We start from the raw sequence: 24,055 nt of genomic DNA, 5'->3' as shown, positions 1-24,055 counted from the left end.
AGAAAATGTGGAAAATGAATTATTGAAATTTGAATTGCCGTTCGTTACATAATAAAATGCATCATTATAAATATTATTTTTAGAGATATTGTTTGATTTCATAATAACATCTCCACTATTAAAAAAAATAGTTCCATAACCATAATTATTTATATTTCCAGCTGAAGAAATTGTTGATTCTTCAACGTAATTCTTTGATCCAGTATTGGTTGAAACAATGGTTTTGGAATATGCACGATATGTATCTAGTGAATTTACGTTTGATCCAAATGAACAGATCTTTGACTGAACACATTCACCAGTAGTTGAAGAAAAGAATAGAGAACCTCCATCAGAGGTTGATTTACAGCTAGTGAATGATGTTTTGTCAACAAGAAGCTTTGGATTATTCGTATCTCCACTGATATAAATGGCACCATTTTTAATTAATTCAAAAAAGAAACAAAGGAAAACGTAATAGCTTTGAGGAGATGGCGGTTTTAATTCACTACTCTTACTCTCATATCTCTGAGGATTAACAGAAGATTGATAGAAATCATCCAAGGCGAATTTCATTATTTCTAGATTTAATTTAGAGGAAAAATAAGAATCAATGTAGTTATTACGCTTTATATATTAAATTAACTTTGAACAAAAACTCAATCCTCTTCCTCCAAGCCTCTTGGGTTGAGAGACTGGGAGGAAGAGATTAAATTTAGAGGAAAAATAAGAATCAATGTAGTTATTACGCTTTATATATTAAATTAACTTTGAACAAAAACTCAATCCTCTTCCTCCAAGCCTCTTGGGTTGAGAGACTGGGAGGAAGAGATTAAATTAAGGAAAAGTGCCAACTTCACATAATTGATGTAAAAAATGGTCACTCTGGGGTTCGAACCCAGGCCCTCGCGGACCAGTGCCTTAAACTGGCGCCTTAGACCACTCGGCCAAATGACCTTTACATTATTTCAATTTAATTTTATCATAAAATAAAATTTAAATCAAAATCTTGGATTATTATACTTAATCAAACTATTTAGAACTATTATAATATCAATCTATACTACATTAATTTATTTTTTAATTCAAATGTCATCATTGATCAGTCCTTTTGGTACTGATTCAAATGACATGTTTAGCAGAACAGAAATAACACCACAAACTGTTAAAAGAACTCGATTTGGTTTAAAAATGCCAGTAGTCAGACAAGAAAAACCACCATCGCCAATAATCCAAACTCCATCTACCCCAAATTCTTCAAATGATTCGAATTTTGGCACACCAAATTTTAATTCACGTTATAATATACCTGTTGGAACTGTTATTCCTCGAATATCTCTTGATTCCACAATTAACGAGTTATCATCAAACATCAAATCAAATATTCCCAGCTTAGAAATGATAAAAGATCAAATGTACCTCAATGAAAATGAGAAAATACCTGCTTTAATGCATGATATTCAAGATTTAGAAAACAGACTTTTAGAAATTAAAAATTTGCATATATCATCTGTGATTAGACCTCACAAAGAGTTCATTAAACATCTTGAAAACGATGCAGATCAAATGCTTTCCAATTTTGATAAAATAAATTCCCCACTTCGCGATCGTCTGACAAGATTGAACACAGAATCATCACATTTACTAGATGATTTCACTACTTTCCAAACATTTTTTCGTACTTCTTTTAACAAAGTTGATCAAGATCGAAAATCAGCGACAAGTTCAATAGCAAACACCCTTCTTAAACTATTAAAACTTGAACAAGGCTTCGAGTCAATGGCAAATAAAGTTGGTGATAGAAACGCTGATTTCGCAAAAACAAAAATTCAATCAGAAAACGCAATGAAAGACTTAGTTTCCGTAATGAATTACTCAACAACATCTGTATCTGTATATCTATCAAAAGCAATACAAGACACATCGCAAGCAAAAGCAGAAGCAGCTGAAAAACTCAAAACAAATCTTGCTTTATTAAATAACCTCTCATTGAAATCTGTTTCAACATTAAAATCATCAATTGACTTATTACCGAAGATGTTCAATGAAAATCTCGAAAGTTTGACAAATTCAATACAATATTCAATAGATAAAGTAAATGAAGAGTGCGAAAGTGATACAAGTAGTATAAATCTGCAGATAGATGATACTTTTGATGTTACTTCATCAACATTTAATGAAATTTCCAAAGAAATTACTGATACAGTCACAAAAGTCAAAAAAATACAAGAAGAATCTACGAAAATATTTACAAATTCGATTGAAGAAGAGAAAAAGGGAAGAATTCAAAACCATTCCGATATTAAAAATAATTTTATAAATTTTAGGTCTAAAACTAATAAAGAACTTGAAGAAAATTACACCTCAATTGAAAATTGGGCTAAGGATACTCAGAATAAGTGCGCTGACCAAATGGAGAGTTTATTAAAAGATATTGAAACAGGAGTTTCAAATTTACACTCAAATTTACCTGCATTAGATCACATTGCATCGCATATTGCTGATATAGAAAAAGCAGTTCAAGACGCTAATAAATACGCAATGGACAAAATTTTGTCAATTAACGCTGAATATGAAAATTTATTATCAGATTTTTCGTCGATGAGAGAAGTTTACATGGCAAATTTAAATGATTTTGTAAATCGAGTGAACAACATACATATCCATGCAAAAATAGAAGATGCTGTTAATAGAAAAGATGTATATGACTATGTTACTAACTACGAATCATATATTGATAGTGTTTTTAGTGGTTTAGAGTCACAATTAGCTATTTTGACCTCTGGAGCTGATAAAATCCTAGCTGGTGTTGATATTGACTTTAAGCTGAATGAGAATATTGTAGGTGTTGATAAGCCAACGCCTGTTTTTGAGGGACATAGTAGAGTTATCGATATTAAGCCACAAACTCCAATAGAACTGTTAGAAATTGAACCAGAAAAACCAATCATTGAAGAAAAGGAAGTTGAAAATCAAGAAAATGGCGAAAATAAAGATATTATTTCAAATAATGTCGAAGATTCTAAATCTGTTAAAAGTGAAGAAGAAAAGAACGATGTCCATGAAGAAGAAAAACAAATTGTTTCTCCTGATACTAATGAAAGTGATTATTATAGCGATTATTATTATTCTGATGCAGAAAATACTTCAACAAGTAAAATTATTGAAGAAACGCCCGAGACTCATGAAGAGACAGTTCAAGAGAAGACAGAACCCGAAGAAAAACACATTATTCCTGCAGAAGATGATTTGTATAGTGAATCATATTATTCTGATGCAGAGCATACTTCAACGAGTTAAATAAGCCAAGAAACAAATGAAATTCATGAGGATTTGCCTCTACAAACTGCTAAATCAAAAGGAAAACGGATAATTTATTTAGAAAGGAATGAAAACTATGAATATAGTGAGTCATATTACTCCGATGCTGAACATACCTCAACCAGTAAAATTGGTGACGAATCAATTGAATTTGATTGAAATTTTATTTAAAAAAAATTGTTTTGTTTTATTTAAAATAAACGCTGTTATTTATGGTATTTAGAATATAAAACAAGAAATAATTGAAAAATTATTTGATATTCTTTTTACGATAATCTTTGTATATTTCTCTCAACTTTTGTTCAATTTCGAGGATTTCTTGAGGCCTTTTCTCTAATTTTTTGATATTTGAATTGATTTTAGAATTTTGTGTTTTTCTTTCCGAAATTTCCTTGTCAAGAGACTGTATTTCGCATATAAGATTTGTATATGTGTCGCAATCAGCTGGTATTGAATCTCTGTTTTCATCTAAAAGAATAGATTGTTTTTCCTGTTCTTGATAGTACTCATTTACTTCTTTAAGTTGTGGGTTATTCAATTTCTGTAATTCCTCTGTATATTTTGAAACGATAGCGTTATAATTGTTTGTTTCAATAAAAATTGGGATTACAGCTGGAGTAGCAGGTGAATTGCTTTTATCGTTGGGTCCTTTTTGGTCATGATTGTTTTCTTTTTTAGTACTTTTGAATATCTTATTAAAGTATTTACTCATCTAAAACAAAATAAAATAAAAAAATAATGAATTTGCCACTATTTTTTATCAAAAATTATAATTCATGCACAATATGAAAATCATGGTTCTGTGTTATGAATGATGACTGATTTTCAAGAAAAAAGCAAAAAGTGTAATAATTCAATTCAGATTTAAAGAAAGTTAGTTTCAAAAACGATGCTCTTTATTTGTAAATGATGTAATTAAACAAACTTAAATATCTGAGGAATGATATCTTTGATGAATAGAAAAAAGAAACATTTTATTAAAATAATGTGTTTATTTCTTATCCATAATCTGTATCTAATTGTCTTTCTAACTCCATTCTTTTCAAATAAGCGGCATGTTTTCTTTTGTAACAAAAATAAACTATTATAATATTTATATATAACAATAGTTAATAACAAAAAGAACAATGATATTGATACAGAATAATATATAATCATTTTAAGATTCTTTTTATTATCAGGTTCACGGCAAACTGGCAAAAGATATGGTTTGACGTCATACATTTGTGTTCCACTGCAATCTTCAAATGTAATATGGCGTTTATCAATGTAAGCTTTGAGGTAATCATATACAGTTGAATCAATAAACACGCAGTGCATAAATTTAACTTGTTTAATTACATCAAGTGAATTGTTAAAACTTCTATCGTTGATATCATAGCTTGTTACATTCTTGTAGTTGCAATACGTTAAATTGGAATTATGCAAAGCAATAAATATGGCTGATACAATATTTTCTTTTTGGCAATATTTGATATCTGCATGGATTGCCATGATTTCAGCAGCAGTTACAAAATAAGACGATGTATTAATACCTGTAATGAATGTAGAGTTGACAAAATTCATATAATCATTCTCATTAATGCGATAAATATAATAAGAGAAACTTTGCGAAATATTAAAATTAGATGATACTGAACTTGTGTTGAAAAATATTGGATTTCTCGATCCAAAATGACAAAAATGACAATAATATCCAATAGTATCGATGCTACAAACATGAGAAACATCTATATGAGAATATTCATATTCAATGTATATTCCTCCTGCTGTTAATTCTGATTGACACTGCCACAAGAAAATGTTATTGATCTTGATGAAAGGCTGTGAATTCAAATACTTATAAGCTGGTTTTTGGATAGATATTGCGGCGCCTTCGTCATTTGTCATACTAACTTGAAGGAATTTGCAGCTTGTTATCTCAAAATGTTCATCAATAAATGTATATCGAACAGCTACTTTTTTTTCATGATTTGTGTAATTCGTTGCTAGTTGCATCGATGGACACATGATTGCTTGAATATCTGGGTCTGGAATATTTTCAGCATATGTAAAATTAGGAATAGTTAGATTAATGTCAGCAACATTATTTTTCGAGAATGAAATAGAAATATCAATTATTAATGAATTTTTGAAAAAGGTATTTTGCAATATGAATTAGTAGCAGCATATATGTATCCAGGATGTATTGATGAATTGACAAAATAATTATAATTAAAATAAATTTTGAAAGAAGATTTGGTGTCTAAATTTGAAATATTGCACAAAAAAAGTGAATGTATGGATTCATCCCATATATACTTATCAATAAAACTATTTTCTGTGATACCAAGATCAAAATATAAATTCGAAAAATCATACTTTTTTGTATCATAAAATATTACTTCTGCCCAAGGAGCATGGCATTCAGAAAAACATGATTTAGTGATATTTATGTATTCTTGAGAAGTTGAGTAAATGGCACCTCCAGCTTTGGAATAAATATCTTTACTAGGCAAAACACTGTATGAATCAAAAATGCAATCTGTGATATCTAAACTAATGAATTTCATTGATGGGACGGAAATTGCTCCGCCACTTGCATGTGACGATATTGAGGCAAAGAGGCATTGAAATACTGAAACTGTGTTTTCTGTTGGCTTTAATCTGTTATAGTATACTTGATTTTTATAGAATGCCATTAGAATTTGTAAGACATTCTGAGAAAATCTGACATTAAAAAAACTCTAGATAATATTCTCATATATTTAAATAGTTTAACTTTCTTGGTATAAAATTTTATTTCAAAAATTGAATACACTCTCAAAATGATAAGACATTTACCTTCACCGGCATAGAAATAATTCTGATGTATTTATCAACCATGATGTTATTTTATCATTTAAGGTTAAATGTAGAAACTTTTATTCCAGCTTTGGATATGATATATTATTTCATCTACATATGTTGCATGCAGGGATATCTTATGTTATATTGGTTGGTAAGTAATATTCACTTTTGGGAAGTATTTTCAAGAAATATATTTCAAACTTTTACTTTTAGGACTTTCATTATTAGATTAAAATCAGTATATGTTAGAAAAGGTAAATGTTTAAGAAACAAAATGAGATAAAAAAGGAAAATAATATCCGAATAAAAAGATAAGTTTTCAATCGAATAAACCGCAAACAAACTGTTACATCGTAATGATAATATCGTTAAAATTGTTAATCAACTGGTAATGGAAAGTGAAATCGAAATGAAATAGAAATTGCAAAAATAACTAGGTAAATTGGGTGGGCATGCAAAAATATCATATACTATATAATTAAGCAATTGAATTTATTGGGTTTGATGAATGCGCTTCTGAATCATTTTTCATATTATATTTTTGAGGAAAGTTAATTTCGTTTTCTGTATTGCATAGTGCTGTAATCATCCAAACAATCAATGTGGCAGTAATGAATAGCACACCAAACACTCCAATTACATTACTGTCATCCATTCAAAAAAAAGGAAAAGAAAAACGATTAATTTCCTTTGAAAAATGATAGAATGATCTTAATGGCCATCCATTTAATAGCTGTACATTCTGCATACGAATGTTTCGACCTTTTATTCAAATCTCCTTAACTATTATAATCTTATATAAAATCGATTACAAGTCATGCATCAAAGCTCTCTTGGCCTCTCAAAATCTAAAATGGCTGATTAATTATTATTGAACTCTCATTCAACTGTTGAAATCTCTCATCGGATTGAGATTTTAAACATCATACCAAAGAAAGCCCTTTCAATTGATCATTGATGTATTACCATATATCAACTTCTAGAACGACTACTTATTTGGGAAATAAACAAATCTAATTTTGAAAAAACAATTGTAAAGATTTGTACGACTTTTTCAGCATGGGATAAAAGAGTCTCAGCTATCATATGAATGCTAAAACTCTATGTGTTGAATTTTCTGAGAGCTATCATCCGGCCAAGGTAAAGTCTCAATCAAAATTTTCAATTGAAACTAATCGTTGTTAAACTTGGATAATTAATAAGATTTGACACTGGTCATGAAACTTATTAATGGAACTAATTTACATATGCAATAGCACAAATTAGTTGCCACTTACATCAGATATATGTATACAATGCTGCTCATACCCGAATTAACTAAAAATTAATCAATAAGCAAAATCATACATGATTTTGCTATTTTCAACAAAGCTCCGTCTGTAATAGTATATTAATACTACTTTTACAATGATTAGATAAGCCAGACCTCTAAATTGAAAAATCAATTTATTATCTATTATTTTTCTATTTATCGCTGATGTGCAAGCAAAGAAATAAGATAGCACACCATCAGGCATTGATTTATACAATTTTTAGTTGAAATTTTAAATTCTGTAGTAAATCAAATATAGAAGTTAAAGATCTAGAGTTCTGCTCATGCAGAATATAAATCCATTATTTGATTATTATGAAACGATAAAACTTTTCTATCGAAAATAAAATAAAAAATTGAATTAAAATTTCAATATCATCTAGCGTGAAAAACGAGACATTGCCTGAAGAAGGAAAGATCGAACAAGAAGCAAAGCAACAAGAAGAAACCAAACCAGTCGAAAATGAGAAAAAAGATAATGAGCAAAAGAATATTCCGAAAAAGGAAGCTCCTTCTTCTGAGATTATCAAGAATGTTGCTAAGTTTTTCATTAAGAACTTATTGCTCGGTTCACCCCTCTATTTTGCCAAGAAATTCTTGCATAAAGGCGCTGTAAGATCTGGATTTATTGTTAGGCCGAAGTTTTAGCTCACAACATTGAATCTTATTGCATTTGTTTTAGGTGGAGATGTGTCCCACTTTGTAATGAAGAAGTTGGAGTTTTTCCGCAACCTTAATCAAGATCTTCCATTTATCTACTCAGCATTGCATGGTCCTGTACACTTATTCTTCATGCTTTTCCATTCCTTTATGTGTGATCAAGAGCCCTCCAAATGGCGCTGGATGCATTGGCAATTTTATTTCCAATTTCAAAGTCAGCTTTTTCCAGTTCCTTGTTCGTGGATTCTTTGATTCCATCTTTTCAATATTCGCGAACAATAATCTTAAAACTAATAACGCAATTGCTGATTTGATTGTTAGCCAAGAAATTGCTGCAGATTCAGCTTTTGTCTCCTGCATTTGCTCATATCCATTCCAGAAATTGCTGTGCGGTGAAACATTCAATCTTTCAAGAGTCAGAGCTATTGATTCTGCTGAAACTATGAGAATTATAGTCATCTTTGGAGCAATCATCTCCAAGTTTATTTGAAAATAAAGGAATTATTATTTTGCGAATACTATTTGATATTTTTACACTAATAACAACTTCATATTTTAATTTACATGTAAAAAATTCCAGTATTACTTATGAAACAAAACATTTAGTCTATAGAGAAATTATATTTCTATTCTTGCGATCATATTCTATGTGTGCATAAAACAATGGAAATGAATTATTGTTTTAAGAAGAGTCATAGCTTTGTTTTAACTGTATACTCCATTGGAACAAAAATTTCCGATGAAAGTAATCTCGATATGGATAATCTCAAACTCGATATTTTTGAATTTGATTATAATATCAAAATTGATATATATTTAGTACAGCTTATTATTTCTCGGTTTAAAATTATAAGGAAATGACAAATAAACCACAATTGAAAAAATCGAAGATCGCTCTAACCTATTATATCAAATTAACTAGATAAAAATATTCATCAACCTAAGGGGATTATTATTTTGAAAGGATGCCTGATTTATCCAAGATAAAATGCATTATGGTAATTGAATACATTACAAAAAAATTCATGTCAAATTGAGATAAAAAAAATATTTTCAGGATGACTGAAATTAATAATGCTCCTACCTCCGATCAAATTGATAAAGAAAAAGTAAGCGAAACTGAAACTAATCATGAAAATGTATCTGATGAAAAGACCGTTACCACTGAAATTATCAAAGTTCCTAAAACTAAAGCTGAGCCGTTAGCTGATTATTCTCTTATTTCGATAAAATACCCTTCAGTGAATCAGTTTTCACTAGATAAAGAAGTACCAGAGATCAATTTACTTGGAAATCAAGCGACCATCCAAACAATTGCAGCAAAAACTGAAGAAAAATCTGTTAAGTTGCAAGGAGATACTACAACACCAGCAACTCCACCGAATGCATCTGAATCTGAAGATGCTAAAAAGAGAAGGCGTTCAAGTAATACACTCAAGATCGGTCCTAACGTTCCTTTTGATGACGTAATTACCAACCCAGGACTTATACGTGTTTTTAATACCGAACATGCTGGATTACTCATTTATTTATCAACAAGAATTAATCAATTGATTGACGCATGTTTTCATACTCAGCTTAATAGTGTTATTTCATCGAACGCTTACTTAATACTCAGCTCTCAGAAGAAAACAATCATATCTGCGTTTCTTCAAGCAGATTCATTTCAATCAATTGGCGCTGAGCTGTTTATTCCCGAAGAATTGGATTACCCAAATGTTGGAAGGTTTACTGGTATTATTTCTGGAATCATCGATAATTATCCAGATAAAATCATTGATAAACTCGGATTCTTGCCTCGCTTAGTTCATCATTGCTACTTCCCAAACGTTGCATCTTTACTCTTCAAACTGGTCAAAGATACTCCTCAAATGAAAAATGTTCATAAATACCTCAATAACTTTGGCTTGCATGAGATGATTATACGAGAAATGGAGTCATTTAAGCATGTTGATTACAAGACAGACTTGGAATACTTCAAAAGCCGTGCTGTTTACAGAATGGCAAATTTATTCCATTTAATTTCACTTGCAAGTCAAGTTAAAACACTTGAAAAGCATTACAAAACAGTTTACTTCCTATCACAATGTGAGAAAACGTTCCATCCAAAAGAATTTATGATTGATGACGAAAAATGGACTTTAATCTTATCTCTTACAAGTGACAACTATGCTGATAACCTTTCAAACTTCATTTTATCAGCAGTTGAAGTCCTCAAAACAGCTTCAAATGAGAAATTCCATCAATCTAGTTATTTTGCTTTATTATTTTTATCCCAAATGCTCAGATTCAACAAGCATACATCAGAATTACTTATTGAATTTGGATTTGTCCCACTGTTATTGAAATTAATGTTCAAATATTCATATAACAATTATTTTGTTGAAGCATTTCGTAAATTCATACTCTTGTCATTGAAGTATGAACTATTAATTAAGCAAATCATTCAATTAGTCCTTCCTGCGCTTCTGGCCTTTGCAAATGACCCAAGAGAGGTAAATCTTACAGCTTCCATCCATTACTTGGTACAAGTCTTCGAAAAGAACAAGAAAGAATACAAATATCTTGGAAAAGAACTCAAAAATTTGCCTGATTATGACGAGTATTTGAATAATGAGTACAAAGTCAAATTGAAACTATATGACAGCAACTATGGCGAATCCTATAAAGGCCAACTTAAAGATTTACTCGGAGAATAATATGTTTTTGTTTATTTTTTTACTATCAATAAAGTATTTCTATTCTTATTACTATAGTTTTTGATTCCTATGCAAAAGAAATCAACAATATATAGGGCGCCTGTACTGTATCTCATTGACATTTTGCAATTATCATCTGAACATTACAATTTATTATGGTTAATTCTAGAAAAATTTAAAAGTATTTGTGCTACACTGTTTTACAATAAGATTTTCAAAGTAAATTAGAAAATAAAGTCTGTTCAAAATACGATAGTGTTACCCGCCATAATCAAATATTTGAAAAATGATTTGGTTTTTGGTAATGGGGAATTTTTAAAGATTTATGGTCTATACAGGTATGAATGTATTTTTTAATACTTTGCCATTCAAATGAACAGCAAATTTACATTATTCAGAAAAAGTGATAGCTCTTAATTTCCAAAATCTTCAGAATTGATTTTTAAATTAAAATCACACCTAATGATAACAATATTAGTTTTTTGAATTATATCAAAAAATTCAGTGACTTCCTTCAAATATATTTTCGCAATTTGATAAAACCATAATTATTAAAATTTAATGAAGAATATCGTTTCACATGTCATTACTGGGTATTTAGAGACCCTAATACAACCTCTAAAGAACAATCAGCTCAATATTGACATATGGAACGGAAAACTTAAGATGGAAAACCTTGTTTTCAGAGAAGATGGTTTATTCAACCTTGGATTTCCATTGAAAATCATCCATGGTACGGCAACGGAAATAAAAGCCGATTTTTCATGGAACAAGCTTGAAACCGAACCAGTCATTGCCAGTATAAAGGACGTTTTCCTTTTAACCGAATTAGATTGGCAGAATTTTGAGCAGAGACAACCTATTTTGAAGTCGGATAAGCTTAATATCAAGTCCGCTGAGAGCGAAAAGGAGAAAATCCAAACGATTCAGGCTTTTCTTGACTTTACAAATAAAATAATCGGAACAATACAGATGAATGTCGAAAACATTCATGTCATTATGCAAATACCACTTGTTGATCAGAAGGTTTTCGTTGGATTTACAATGAATTCGTTGAAAATTGAAAATAACGAAAAATCAACTTTGAAAAATATACTGAAAGACATCAAATTCAACGCGATTTCGATATACATGGATCCAACACCACATGTATTTGACCTCGAGAAGTTCCAAGAAGAGATGAAAGACCAATTAAACATGAATAATCACGAAATTATATTTGAATTACCACTTTTTGAGACATCTTTCTTCAGATCCAAGGAGAAGAACGTTACTCACAACAACATTTTCGATATAAAGTTCAACGAAATTGACTTTGGACTGACAATTCCACAATTAAGGTCAATTATACAAGTTTCAAGGGCATTTCAACAGCACATTAAACGTAGAACATATAGATTACTCATGCCGCCATCAGATTCCGAAGATTTCGGAAAACAATTTGGACATATTACGAAATTTGCATCTTATAACAATTCCAGGATGAAATTCAATGTTGGACAAGCACTCGAATTCCTAAAGAACCGCTCCAAGTACTACAAACTCTATTCAGAAGACATGATTAAAGGAAAAATCTCAAAACAGTTTTCAAAGTTCTCAGAAAAAGTAAATGATGAGACAAGAGTGTTACTTTACAACTATTCACTGGCCAAATATAAACTTGACAACAAAAATTACGATTATAAACTGAAAGATGACGAATCAATGAATTTCATGGGCAACTATGCCTCGATCTTGGATTCTTTCAATGTCATAGAGTTCCATTTCGCTGCAAAACGTGTTGTTACCTATCTAAAAGATGCAGATAAAATTATAAGATTTTCAACTATCGCGGAAAGCGTCAAAACCAACTTAATCTATACTAAGCAGCTCCAGAAAGTGTCATTCTCCATAGGCGCGTTCTCTTTGTTCCATGAAAACCTGAATTTTATTTCTGGAATCGGAAGAGGTTCTTCAAAGTTCCTTACAGCAGCTTCTGACTTCGTATTGAACATGATTAAGGCAAATGCCGACTTCGGAATCATCGAAATCCGTCATGTTGAGCCTTTCATTGAACAATTTATGCCATTTATCACTGGAATGTCCGGAGCCATCCCAAAGACGAAGATAAAATTCAGAACACTCGCTTAGCCGCTCAAAGATCTCTATAATATCAAGCTTCCTGACATTTCAATTTCATTATCGAATTTGGACATAATTATTTACTCCCAGATGCATTCTTTCAACTTCTGTCTCGACCAGATGAACTTCTCCAACGCTTACGAGAAGAGAAAGAAGGAAAATGTCCACATTCAGTTGAATATCAAATCTCATTGTCTTTTTGACAAGAAACAATTCCTCGACAACCTTGTTTTCGATACAAATATCGTATCAACATACAACAATACCTCGGAATTGTTCGATTTCAAGGCAAAAGGACAGATTTCGGATATTAAACTTTACATTAACCCTGATTTCATCTTTATTATCAACTCCTTCCTCCCAACCATCATGAAAATCATCACAAACGAGGAGTTCATTAAGTCATTTCGAAGATTTGTCCAAACAATCAAGAAATTACTTAATTTCAAACGAGAAACAAGCTTCAAACTTACTTATGGAACAATACAAACAGTTATTGGTGATGAAAACCTCGGTTTCGGATTCAATGCTTCATTGACACCTTTTGTCATTAAAGAATCCCCTGAAACAGGTCATATTGTTAAGTTTGGAATGAAAAATGTTGATTTATATTCATTGTTGAACTTAACTGAGAAATCTTATACAAAAATTGAGTCAATTAAGACCAAATTCACCAAGAACCTCAATATTATACAATCAAAGAACATTACTGGTAATTTATCTCTAAGAATCTATGATTTGGTCCGTCCAATTTTGGAAACTATTGATGAACTCCGTAAAATTGGAAAAGTGCCACTCGGATTTCCAGATAACAAGTATATGTGTAAGGTTGAGAACATTGACGTGAATTTCCTCGATTACGGACACGAAAATGTAATTTTTGATATAAAAATACCAAAAATTTCAATGAATTTGGCCGGATACACACGAGCATTGGCTATTCATGTCCCTTCAATTGTTTCCAACCAAGGAGAGAAGAATATTTTTGAGATATCAGAGTTATTATTCGCATATCGAATGAATGAGTCGCTGAAAAGTGTCGAAATGAAGACAAAGGACTTCTACTACAAACTCCTGAAGGAACAGATCCTCGAACCATACGAAGAAGTCGACATAAACATTCCATTGTTCAAAATCAGTTACGACACACTGAATTTCCACTTCGACAAAGACTTCATTCCTCTCATTATGAACAACTTGCAGCCTCTCAAGAAGTACATAAAGAAAATTGATGATATCCCTGCAATCATCAACGAAATCTCCCAAAACATCCAACAAAACTCTCAAAACAACTTGGAAAAACCTAGGGCTGTACAAGATTTAAAAAAACATTGCCGGGTTACCGTAGAGGCCTAAAAAAATCGCGCCTCGGCGGCAAGCCGCCTCGGCATTAAGAATGCGCATCTAAATTTTTATATGTCCTTCTTTCTTTTATTTTTCCCTTCCCTTCCTTTTCTTTTTCTTTTTTTCCCTCCTCTTGCTCTCATTTACCTTTTTTTTCCTTTTCTCATCATTTTTCAAAATTTAAAATTTTTATCAAAAATCTTGCCTATAAAAGCAGATTATGGAACCTTTTAATGCCTCTTAATCAATATTATACAGCATAAAGCATATTAAATGAAAGTAATTACGTATAAATTTATTTTATTATCTTATTTATTAATTCTTTAGCATGTATTGTTTAATATTAACTTTTCTGTACATTAAATATGATATCTCCAAAGTATGAATGCCTTGTAACGAAACGAAAACTTAATTTTATGTTGAATATTTGTCACAAACATTAGATTATTAAAATATATGTTGGATATCCCTTAGTATGAGACTTCATGACTCTTGTTGTCTAACGTGAGCTTTGGATTGCAAGCTTGCTACAGCACATAAGTATTCTGTGGTTAAAAAAACCACATGAGCTTTAAAAACTATAAAACCAAAAATAATTGTTATAATTGAAATGAAGAAGTAATTTAAAACGATTTTATTTATGATCAAATTTTATATATTTTTTTGGATCAAATCCATTTTAATAGAATTTATATACTATTCATCTATTAGTAAACACTACCGTATATTATTTTTTAAGCTATCTTATTTTTTGAAGTTTTATTCAAATCTTTGGTCGCAAGAAGAATTGCATGATAAATAAAAGCATTTAATCAAAGTCGATTTTATTTTTCATATTCAAATGGACTGAGTGTTAACATTTAACATTTTTTGCTAATTGTCGTCAAAAATTAGGCGTAAAGCAAAAATTGATATTTCATATGGTTTTATGATAGATAAGCATTATATTCCCACTCATTATATTCGTAAATTTTGAGGGTTATCCTTCGCTTTTAAGATCATTGAATTTGATTTTTAGATAAAATAGTTATATATTAGAAAATAATATGAGTTTATATGATATTATTTTTCAGAAGATTTCATTCTATATGCCTATGAAAAGTACTCTCAAAACTAACTTTTTCCTAATTATAATTAAATCTAGAATATTGTATTATGCTTAGTATTATTTCATTTTTCTCATTCAATTTAGAATTTACAAATGTCAAAAAATTGAGAGCTGTCACTTTTGATGAATTTCTGTTTATTACAGCATTGTTATTAATAATGAAAAATAAAGCTTATTTCAATGAAAATTGTTCTGCAAATTTATTTCACTTTTGACCTCACTTTTTCCATAATTCAATTTTTTACTTTTAATATTTTAGATCTTCATAATATCCTTTGAAAAATTAACCATATAAAAAAATCAAGTTATCAATTCACTTTTTCCGTAATTCAGAAATCAAAAATATAATAATAATATTCTTTTTATCAAATATTATTATTATATTCTATGAAAAATGAGGTCCGGAAATTTTGCGGATTCCCGTAACTCAATTTTACGGAAAAAGTACAGTAAACTATTCAAAATACGGAAAAATTGGTGTAAACTAATGATTTTACGGTAAAATCACGGAAAGTCCCGGAAGAATATATGTGCCTATATGAAATTATACAAAAATGAATCAAACGCATTTTAAAAGATTGTTCTTGTATTATAAATGCTATTCGCAGATTTATTAGTTGAAGAAAATTACCAAATTTTTGCCGATTTACAAAAAATGATTTACAAAGCATATTTTTATAAGGCTTTAAAAATCTTTAAAATGTGACCGGTGACGGAAATCCATGGTAACCAACCGCGGTTCCCGTTTGGAATGCCATAGAAAAACCTGAAATTTCTGATTCAAACCAACGAAAATCCGAAATTTCTGATTCAAACCAAATAATTTTGAGAAAACAGAAAATCCAGATCAAAAACAAGAAGATAAAATAGTAGACAATAAAGATAAATCAGAATCTGAGAAGAATTCTGAAGATTTACAAAATTCAGATCTGAAATCTGACAAAAACTCAACAGAAACCCAAAACAAAGACCAATTAACAGAAGATAAATCAAATAAATCTGAATTGATTGATTTGGTAAATGACAAAGTCAAAAATGAAGTGAAGTGTTATTTAGAGATTGAAATGGACACAACAACAGTAAATATTCCAGAAATCAAAGCCACTTTCACATTGGAAGATTTCGATCTGAAAATTGCGATGAGAGACAAAATTTCTGCAGAAGGAAAACTGAAAACAGTTGACATTTCCCAGGAAGATTTCAATGGAAAGATTTTGTCATATGATTCACTTGATAATTTCCTAACAATAAAAACAGATGAAAACTTCAAAATTGTCGCAAAATACGCTAAACTTAAAACGGTTTTGTCACCTTTATGTTTAGCCTTAATTATCAATTACTTCTATTCTATAGTTATACCAAGGATTAAACTACCTGACTTAGCACTAAGTCATTCGAAGAAATCCTTGCAATTACCTGATTATAACTTCAAATTGGAAATGGAAGAATTGAAAATAATTTTGCCACAAAAAAGTGACAACAAACTTAATGGCAATTATTTGGCATTTTATATCAATTCGACAACGAATTTGAAGCCTCACAAAGTCAATTTCGATTTCAATCTCAAAAATATGAGATTCGAAAACGATAAAACTTTGTCACTTTTCCCTTCAATTCTTGACACTTTTTCATTTTTTGCCAACATGAATTTAGATGATTTTTCGATCAAATGTGGTACAAACAATATTAGTAATATAGAACTCACACCTGAGAACTTAAATTGTTTGTTTGAAATGTCAAATAATTTGAAAGAAATGATTACAGAGACAAATCATTATTTCAATGAAATTCCCAACTATGATTTACTTAGTTCCTTGAAATCTATGCCGATTGTTTCTTTGGAACTCAAGCCAATTAATATTTCTCTTTGTACATCAAATAGAAATTTGTCATGTAATGTTCCATTTTTGACATTCAGAATTTTAGAAACAAATGTACAAACAGCGTGTATTTCTGAAAGGAATGAATATGCTTATGCTATTTCTAGTTCTTTCGATTGCGAATCACAGTTTGTTTCTCAAGTTTTGAATCCAATACAAGCAACATCAACAATTGTTGTTTTGACAGATCCAAGACCAGTCAAAATCGATTTTTCGTTTGTAGAAGCTGATCCAATTCACTTGTGTGTAAATGAAAGATTGTTGAGAGCGATTACTTCATTTAAAGTTGAAGGAACTCTCGCAAACAAAACTAAGAAAGGACATAAATTTGTTGTAATTAATAATACAAATGAAAAAATTACAATTATTTCTCGTAAAAAAGTTGAAATTGTTGAAGAAAAATCTCTTGAAGAAAAAGTTGCTGATGTACACACAAGAATGAACAAAGAACTCAAAGAAAAATTCGCAAAACTCAAGAAACAAAAAGACAAAAATGCCAAGAAACAAAAACACAATAATTCTAAATATTCTGAAAATGAAAAAATTGAAAAAGTGACAAATGAAAAATCTCAAAATTCTGAAAAATCTCAAAATGAAAAACTTCAAAATGAAAAGTCTCAAAATCCTGAAAAATCTCAATATGAAAATTCTAAAAATTCTGAAAAAGTTAATGATGAAAAAGTAACAGATTCTGAAAATGAAGTTGAAGAAATTGATCCGAATGAGAAATTCATGGAAAAGAATACAACAGGAGATTTTGTTGTTGATTTGATGAACAGCGAGTATTGCAGAGTTTTGGATGATAAAATAGATATATTAGTTAAAGGAAAGAAGTTCGAAATTGAGCCAAAAGATGTATTATATCCTTTATGTCTTTCAAATGATGTTATTTTGTCAAGAAAATTCAAGAAAGGACAAGATATTTTACAGATTTATTCACCTGTTTCTGTATTCAACAGATTACAATTTTCTGTCCACATTTACGACGACAAAAACAATTTCCACCAAGAACTACTTCCAAAGAAAATTGTTCCTATCAACAATGGACATTATTTCATCAACAATGTCCAGCAGAAAACGAAACAAACATTGGTTGTTGAATCAAAATATTCTGTCAAAAATATTTCTCTTTCAAACGGAAAGTTTATTCAAGCGACAACTCGCTTAAGAAGAAAGAGAGGTGTTGTATTTGTAGAACTATCTGAAAACATACTTTTGTATAATTTCATTCCATTTGATATGACATTTTCTGTCAATTCTGTAGTTTACAATGTCAAAAAAATTGAAAAAGTTCCAATATTTAACATTGACCCGAAACAAAACTATTTCTCAATGAGCTGCAGTTTGCAAACAGTCAAACCACCACAAGAAACAAATTGTTCATTAGTTAAACCTGATGGACAATTTGTTAAATCAGATTTCGGATCCCAAAGTTTGTTGACTCTTTCAAATCTAAATATTTTTGAAAACAAAATAATCGTGTTTGTAAATTCAATAGTTTACAATCAATCACAACATACATTGAAGATTGACAACCAATTCTTGAAACCAGGTGAATCAGTTATTTTATCATCATCCGATGTGAATCTTTCCATTGACACATTGACGAAACAGACAAAAATAGAACTGAATTCAGAAAACGCCGGAGTTTCTAAAGACATTTTCTTGAAGACTTTGATTGATGAGAAAATGACAATTCCTATTCATTGCCATATAAAGAGATTAGTCAACAAATTCAATCTCTCTGTAATTGTTACTTTATCTGACTCAATTTTGGTCGAAAACAATCTCTAAGAAAAATTATTGTTATATCCGAAATTTGACATCAAAAGTGACATCATTGATTCTAGTTCATTTACTCTCAAAGAGAATTCTAAAACAATTTTGACATTTGCACCAGAAAACTACAAATTCTTGTTGGGAGAGCAAAAAACAGAAATATCTTTGGAGTCAAATTGCAACAAAATATTTAGATATAATGATAAATACATAAGATTTGAAATAATCGACCAAACCGTTGTCAAAAAGTGACATTTACTGAAGTCAAAGAAGCACCAATTTTAGTTCGAAATGATATCAATGTTCCTATCTATGTTAATGATATAAATTTGGTAGAACCTGAAAAAGAAATTGGTTTTGCTTTCACTTCACCTCACTCCGACCAAATACTTCAAATCAAACTTTTAGATTTTGAGTTCAAATTTAGTTTGATTGAACCAATTCGAAGTTCTTCATTGAAACAAGTCATTGACGGCAGGATTGTCTTCTTTAATATGATCTATTTGAAGACAGGACAGTTGTTGATTGATTTCAATTACGAAGAAATTAATTCTGTACCTGATTTCCTTCTAACCGCCAATGTAAACATCACAAAAATTGATGTTTCATTTTTGAACAAGAAGAACAGAGAAATATTAGTTTTAGTGTTAGAAAAGTTTGATTTATCTGTCAATTTCGATCAGACATTTGTTTCTTCTTGCTGAAATTTGTATTCTTTGAGTTTAGAAGATCAAAATCCAACAGCAGAAAATCCAATAATTTTCTACAACCAAAATGAAAATTTGTTGAATGTGAACATGATATTTAGATATGATATATTCTTATCTAAAATCATTCCGTTCATTTCCATTCAATTGCAGCCACTTCACTTCAATTTGAATGATTCTTTGGTTTGTGATATTTACAATTACTTTACAACTATTCAAAAAACAAGAAACACTTCAATTGAATGCGAAAAACAAAATGAAAGGAAATCTTCTGTTGAATTAAGTCTTCCATGGATAGAAGTACATCCTATCGAGTTGCAGCTCAACTACAATAAAGACAAGAAGAGAAAATCATTCTATAACAATTGTAGTTTGAATTTGTCGAAGATTCCATTTTTCGGAAACAAAAAATTGACTTTTCCTGGATTTTTCGTGTCCCATTATTTCGGATCATTGCAGCCTTTGATGAAAGAATTAAGTCATGATTACATTGACAATGGAATTGATTTTGCTTTGAAACAATTCGGTTTCTTGTCGAAGATCTTTAATTTCTTCGGAATTAATGGTTACGTCAGATCTGTTTTGAACTTGAAACAACTTGAATATAAGAAATTGACCGAAATCAACACGAAAATCAATGACGTCGCATTATCAAATCATGAGTTATTACATGGTGTGTTCAACCAATTCTTTATTGACGCAATTTCTCGCGCAATTTTGTTGGTTGGAGTCAAACAAACTTATTTGATGCAGGCAGTGAATTCTGAGATAAATGATTTCAACGTGAGAATGGTTAAAAAAGATGTTTTGAAAGATACGATTATTTGTAAAGTGTCGAATCAATTGAACGAAAACAAACAGATTAAAATAGGTTTGAGACATAGAACTCCTATTTTGATTATATCGAATTACTTGAAGAACTACAATGATAACGAAAGAGCTCTTCAGAAAATACTTTGTAATGGAAACATTGCTGCTATTTTCATAATTGAAAACAGTAGAAATATTTCAACAAATTATTTCTGTATTGCTAATGATGTTATTTTTGTTTTTGACAGAAAAATGACTTTGGCTGCAAAGATTCCAATTAGTCAGATCAAATCTTTGTTAGAAAACACTTTGACTTTGTTCACTTCAAAAGAACCAATTGTTTTCTCAAATGAATTAAGTCAAGCTGTCAAATTATTTATCTCAACAAAAACTGATTTGGCTGAAAATTAACTTTTTTTATATTTTGTATAAATAAAAAATTATTTACTTTCACTAACTATATATGTCTTTTGATATCTGTAAGTGTGTATGTTCAATAATGAACTAAAACTCAGAACTTATATTGTAATGTAGCACATTTTTCTGGGTCCAGGAAAATATGACGGGTCTTGGCGGTTTTTAATTCAATTTTTGAAGAGTATGTTTGATTTTGATAAGAGAACGATATAAAACCAATTGTAAATTATGTAGACTATTCAAAATTCCCCAAAAATTCATCATTTGCAATATTTCAAATATAAGTGTTTCTATGGACAACTATTTTAAATAATACCCAGGACCCTCAAGAAAATGTGGGACCTAAAAAATGTGCAACGTTATGGATTATAATTTTTATGAATTCCTTCAAAAATAAGAACAGAAAATATGTTTTCTCCAAAAAAATTATATATATGCACCATATTCAAGTGAAATTGAGTATTTTTGTATAAAAACAATGAGATTGTTTTGCTTATTTCCATTTTATGTGAGAAAATGATAATTATGCAAGTTATTTTAGATTTGATTCATTAGTATGTGTATATCTGTATTGTTGTTAGCTTAAAATTATCACTTTGGATTGATGATTAGCCCAATTTTTGTTAATTTACTGATTTGGTATTTCTTAAATGAAGATTGGGCTTCAAACATTGTGTTTACTTTAATTAACTCAATCGGCATGAGATCAGCTTTCGGTTTCAAAAATTTTCAAAAATCATTTTAAATTACTCTCATTCAATCTAAAATAACTATTATCCTGAACTTAAAATGTTTTTCTAGTTGAATTATCTTTATATTTGTTCAATATTCTTGAGTAAATAAATTGAGAATTACATGTCTATATTATTATATAAAAATAGCCAGGCCATATCAATGCACTCTTCTTTTTATGTCAGCTCTATCGATCGATCCCTCAAAAGTTGCAGTTTTTGAAAAACATCAAATTTGTTGTTTTTCTAGTTGAAATTCAAAATATTTTAAAAAGTATGATTTTAAGAGTCTACGTTATTTAAATAATCAGATCAATGAAATTTTAGAAATTCGAACTCAAAATTCAGCAAGATAAAATATTTTGGAAGTTATCATTGTTGTAAACAGAAATTCATCAAAAGTGACACCTCAGAAAAGCTAAAATATTGAATTTTTGGAACTTTTGATAGAGCACGTTTTTAAATATTAATTAAAGTAAATGTATATTTTGTAAAGATTCTTTTTAATAAAAAAATAAAATTTTGAAGAAGAACACAAAATCTTCTGAAAAATAATATCACATAAACTCATATTATTTTCTAATATATAACTATTTTATCTAAAAATCAAATTCAATGATCTTAAAAGCGAAGGATAACCCTCAAAATTTACGAATATAATGAGTGGGAATATAATGCTTATCTATCATAAAACCATATGAAATATCAATTTTTGCTTTACGCCTAATTTTTGACGACAATTAGCAAAAAATGTTAAATGTTAACACTCAGTCCATTTGAATATGAAAAATAAAATTGACTTTGATTAAATGTTTTTATTTATCATGCAATTCTTCTTGCGACCAAAGATTTGAATAAAATTTCAAAAAATAAGATAGCTTAAAAAATAATATACGGTAGTGTTTACTAATAGATGAATAGTATATAAATTCTATTAAAATGGATTTGATCCAAAAAAATATAAAATCAAAAATAATTGTTATAATTTAAGGGTCCACTGTAAAAATTGAAAGTCTCCCAAAATTGAGAGGCGATTTGCAAATAATCGTTATCGTCATTTTTCGAAAATCCACTTTTCCTAGTGTTCTGATTAATATTATGTGAATACAACAATGAAGCATATGTTTCAATAAGATGGTAATATATTCTATCACTTCAAATCTCATAAAAATTGCAAAATCGGTGAGTTTTATAAGAACATGATTTTTTCGAATTTTTTCGCTTTTGGATGCGTGTTTTGAAAATAGATATTTTCGAATTTTAATTTTATCTTAAGTATAAGTTTTATATTAGGAATTTTTTGACCTATTTCCAATCATTAATTCCAATGTTTTTCAAGGAATTTAATTGAGAAAAAATTAGGAATTTCGCTTTAATGCCATTACAAACTAATATTATGATGCATAATATATATATTTATTGAGGCTAATGCCGGGATATCTTGCATTTAAAAAAAATTCAAAGAATTGACAATTGGATAGCACAAATTTAATTCCCTGGACAAAGTATTATTGTTTATATATTCAAACCATTATCCTTAGTTTAGATATGTTGGCCAAAAATTTTCGTGTTATTTTTTGTGTTTAAGCATAAATTATGTATTTACTTATGAAAAATAAGCATTTATTCATTATCATAAAGATATACCATAACAATTGATAAAATTTTTTTAAAAAAAATTGTGTATTTTAGTGGGTATTATTCTGGATAATGCCAATTTTTACAAGATTTAATATTAACCATATCAATAGCCGACTCAATGTAAAAATTTAGATATTATTTTTTCATTAATCAAACTTTGATAAATTTTAGTATAATGAACGATTTTGTTTCGTGTATGATACAGAAATGAAAAGCTTAATTAATATCATTTTGCATTTTTTAAAGGATGTTAGAGTACATCTACATTAAAAAATCAGATTTGAACTGCGATACTGCATCAAATTGTTGCACATCTGATAAGGATCTCAAAAGAGTAAAGTTAATTTTTTTGTGTTTTTTTAAGTTTTGGGCCTTAGTAAAACACCATCTCGAGCAATATTTTTGGGACGACGATAGACCTTATTTGGCCTTACAGTGGACCCTTAAATGAAGAAGTAATTTAAAACGATTTTATTTATGATCAAATTTTATATATTTTTTTGGATCAAATCCATTTTAATAGAATTTATATACTATTCATCTATTAGTAAACACTACCGTATATTATTTTTTAAGCTATCTTATTTTTTGAAGTTTTATTCAAATCTTTGGTCGCAAGAAGAATTGCATGATAAATAAAAACATTTAATCAAAGTCAATTTTATTTTTCATATTCAAATGGACTGAGTGTTAACATTTAACATTTTTTGCTAATTG

At 29.4% G+C, this 24,055-nt stretch overlaps 9 protein-coding genes and 1 non-coding gene across 10 annotated transcripts, besides 4 other annotated features; 6 read left to right on the top strand and 4 right to left on the bottom strand.

Annotated features, from left to right (window-relative positions):
* Window positions 1-856: 856 nt before the first annotated feature.
* Window positions 857-936, bottom strand: TVAGG3_0661560. The gene has a single exon. It is a non-coding gene; the product is annotated as a tRNA-Leu (tRNA).
* Window positions 937-1,068: 132 nt separating this feature from the next.
* On the top strand, window positions 1,069-3,279 carry TVAGG3_0661550 (uncharacterized protein; the record flags this gene model as incomplete). The annotated part of the gene is made up of 1 exon (XM_001319563.1): window positions 1,069-3,279. The coding sequence occupies one exon, from the start codon at window positions 1,069-1,071 to the stop codon at window positions 3,277-3,279; it is 2,211 nt and encodes a 736-aa protein (XP_001319598.1).
* A 224-nt stretch (window positions 3,280-3,503) lies between these two features.
* On the bottom strand, window positions 3,504-4,034 carry TVAGG3_0661540 (uncharacterized protein; the record flags this gene model as incomplete). Its single annotated transcript, XM_001319562.1, has 1 exon — window positions 3,551-4,012. The coding sequence occupies one exon, from the start codon at window positions 4,010-4,012 to the stop codon at window positions 3,551-3,553; it is 462 nt and encodes a 153-aa protein (XP_001319597.1).
* A 181-nt stretch (window positions 4,035-4,215) lies between these two features.
* On the bottom strand, window positions 4,216-6,020 carry TVAGG3_0661530 (uncharacterized protein; the record flags this gene model as incomplete). The annotated part of the gene is made up of 1 exon (XM_001319561.2): window positions 4,216-5,310. One exon carries the CDS (start codon window positions 5,308-5,310, stop codon window positions 4,216-4,218), a length of 1,095 nt encoding a protein of 364 aa, XP_001319596.1.
* A 1,742-nt stretch (window positions 6,021-7,762) lies between these two features.
* On the bottom strand, window positions 7,763-8,676 carry TVAGG3_0661520 (uncharacterized protein; the record flags this gene model as incomplete). Its single annotated transcript, XM_001319560.1, has 1 exon — window positions 8,225-8,575. One exon carries the CDS (start codon window positions 8,573-8,575, stop codon window positions 8,225-8,227), a length of 351 nt encoding a protein of 116 aa, XP_001319595.1.
* Window positions 8,677-9,083: 407 nt separating this feature from the next.
* On the top strand, window positions 9,084-10,848 carry TVAGG3_0661510 (armadillo (ARM) repeat-containing protein family; the record flags this gene model as incomplete). Its single annotated transcript, XM_001319559.1, has 1 exon — window positions 9,160-10,800. The coding sequence occupies one exon, from the start codon at window positions 9,160-9,162 to the stop codon at window positions 10,798-10,800; it is 1,641 nt and encodes a 546-aa protein (XP_001319594.1).
* Window positions 10,849-11,361: 513 nt separating this feature from the next.
* On the top strand, window positions 11,362-12,930 carry TVAGG3_0661500 (regulation of parkin-mediated stimulation of mitophagy in response to mitochondrial depolarization; the record flags this gene model as incomplete). Its single annotated transcript, XM_001319558.1, has 1 exon — window positions 11,362-12,930. The coding sequence occupies one exon, from the start codon at window positions 11,362-11,364 to the stop codon at window positions 12,928-12,930; it is 1,569 nt and encodes a 522-aa protein (XP_001319593.1).
* Window positions 12,931-13,011: 81 nt separating this feature from the next.
* Window positions 13,012-14,277, top strand: TVAGG3_0661490 (uncharacterized protein; the record flags this gene model as incomplete). Its single annotated transcript, XM_001319557.1, has 1 exon — window positions 13,012-14,277. One exon carries the CDS (start codon window positions 13,012-13,014, stop codon window positions 14,275-14,277), a length of 1,266 nt encoding a protein of 421 aa, XP_001319592.1.
* Window positions 14,225-14,417: a mobile genetic element.
* Window positions 14,418-15,477: 1,060 nt separating this feature from the next.
* Window positions 15,478-15,514: a mobile genetic element.
* A 923-nt stretch (window positions 15,515-16,437) lies between these two features.
* TVAGG3_0661460 (regulation of parkin-mediated stimulation of mitophagy in response to mitochondrial depolarization) lies at window positions 16,438-19,047 on the top strand (the record flags this gene model as incomplete). The annotated part of the gene is made up of 1 exon (XM_001319556.1): window positions 16,438-19,047. The coding sequence occupies one exon, from the start codon at window positions 16,438-16,440 to the stop codon at window positions 19,045-19,047; it is 2,610 nt and encodes an 869-aa protein (XP_001319591.1).
* A 1,157-nt stretch (window positions 19,048-20,204) lies between these two features.
* On the top strand, window positions 20,205-20,960 carry TVAGG3_0661450 (uncharacterized protein; the record flags this gene model as incomplete). Its single annotated transcript, XM_001319555.1, has 1 exon — window positions 20,205-20,960. The coding sequence occupies one exon, from the start codon at window positions 20,205-20,207 to the stop codon at window positions 20,958-20,960; it is 756 nt and encodes a 251-aa protein (XP_001319590.1).
* Window positions 20,961-22,073: 1,113 nt separating this feature from the next.
* Window positions 22,074-22,111: a mobile genetic element.
* A 576-nt stretch (window positions 22,112-22,687) lies between these two features.
* Window positions 22,688-23,780: a mobile genetic element.
* Between the last annotated feature and the right edge of the window lie 275 nt (window positions 23,781-24,055).

Source organism: Trichomonas vaginalis, chromosome III (genome assembly GCF_026262505.1).
Source record: "Trichomonas vaginalis G3 chromosome III, whole genome shotgun sequence".
NCBI classification, from domain to species: Eukaryota; Parabasalia; order Trichomonadida; family Trichomonadidae; genus Trichomonas; species Trichomonas vaginalis.
Note: the sequence above shows the minus strand (reverse complement) of the source record. Positions and strands in the feature narration are given on the sequence as shown.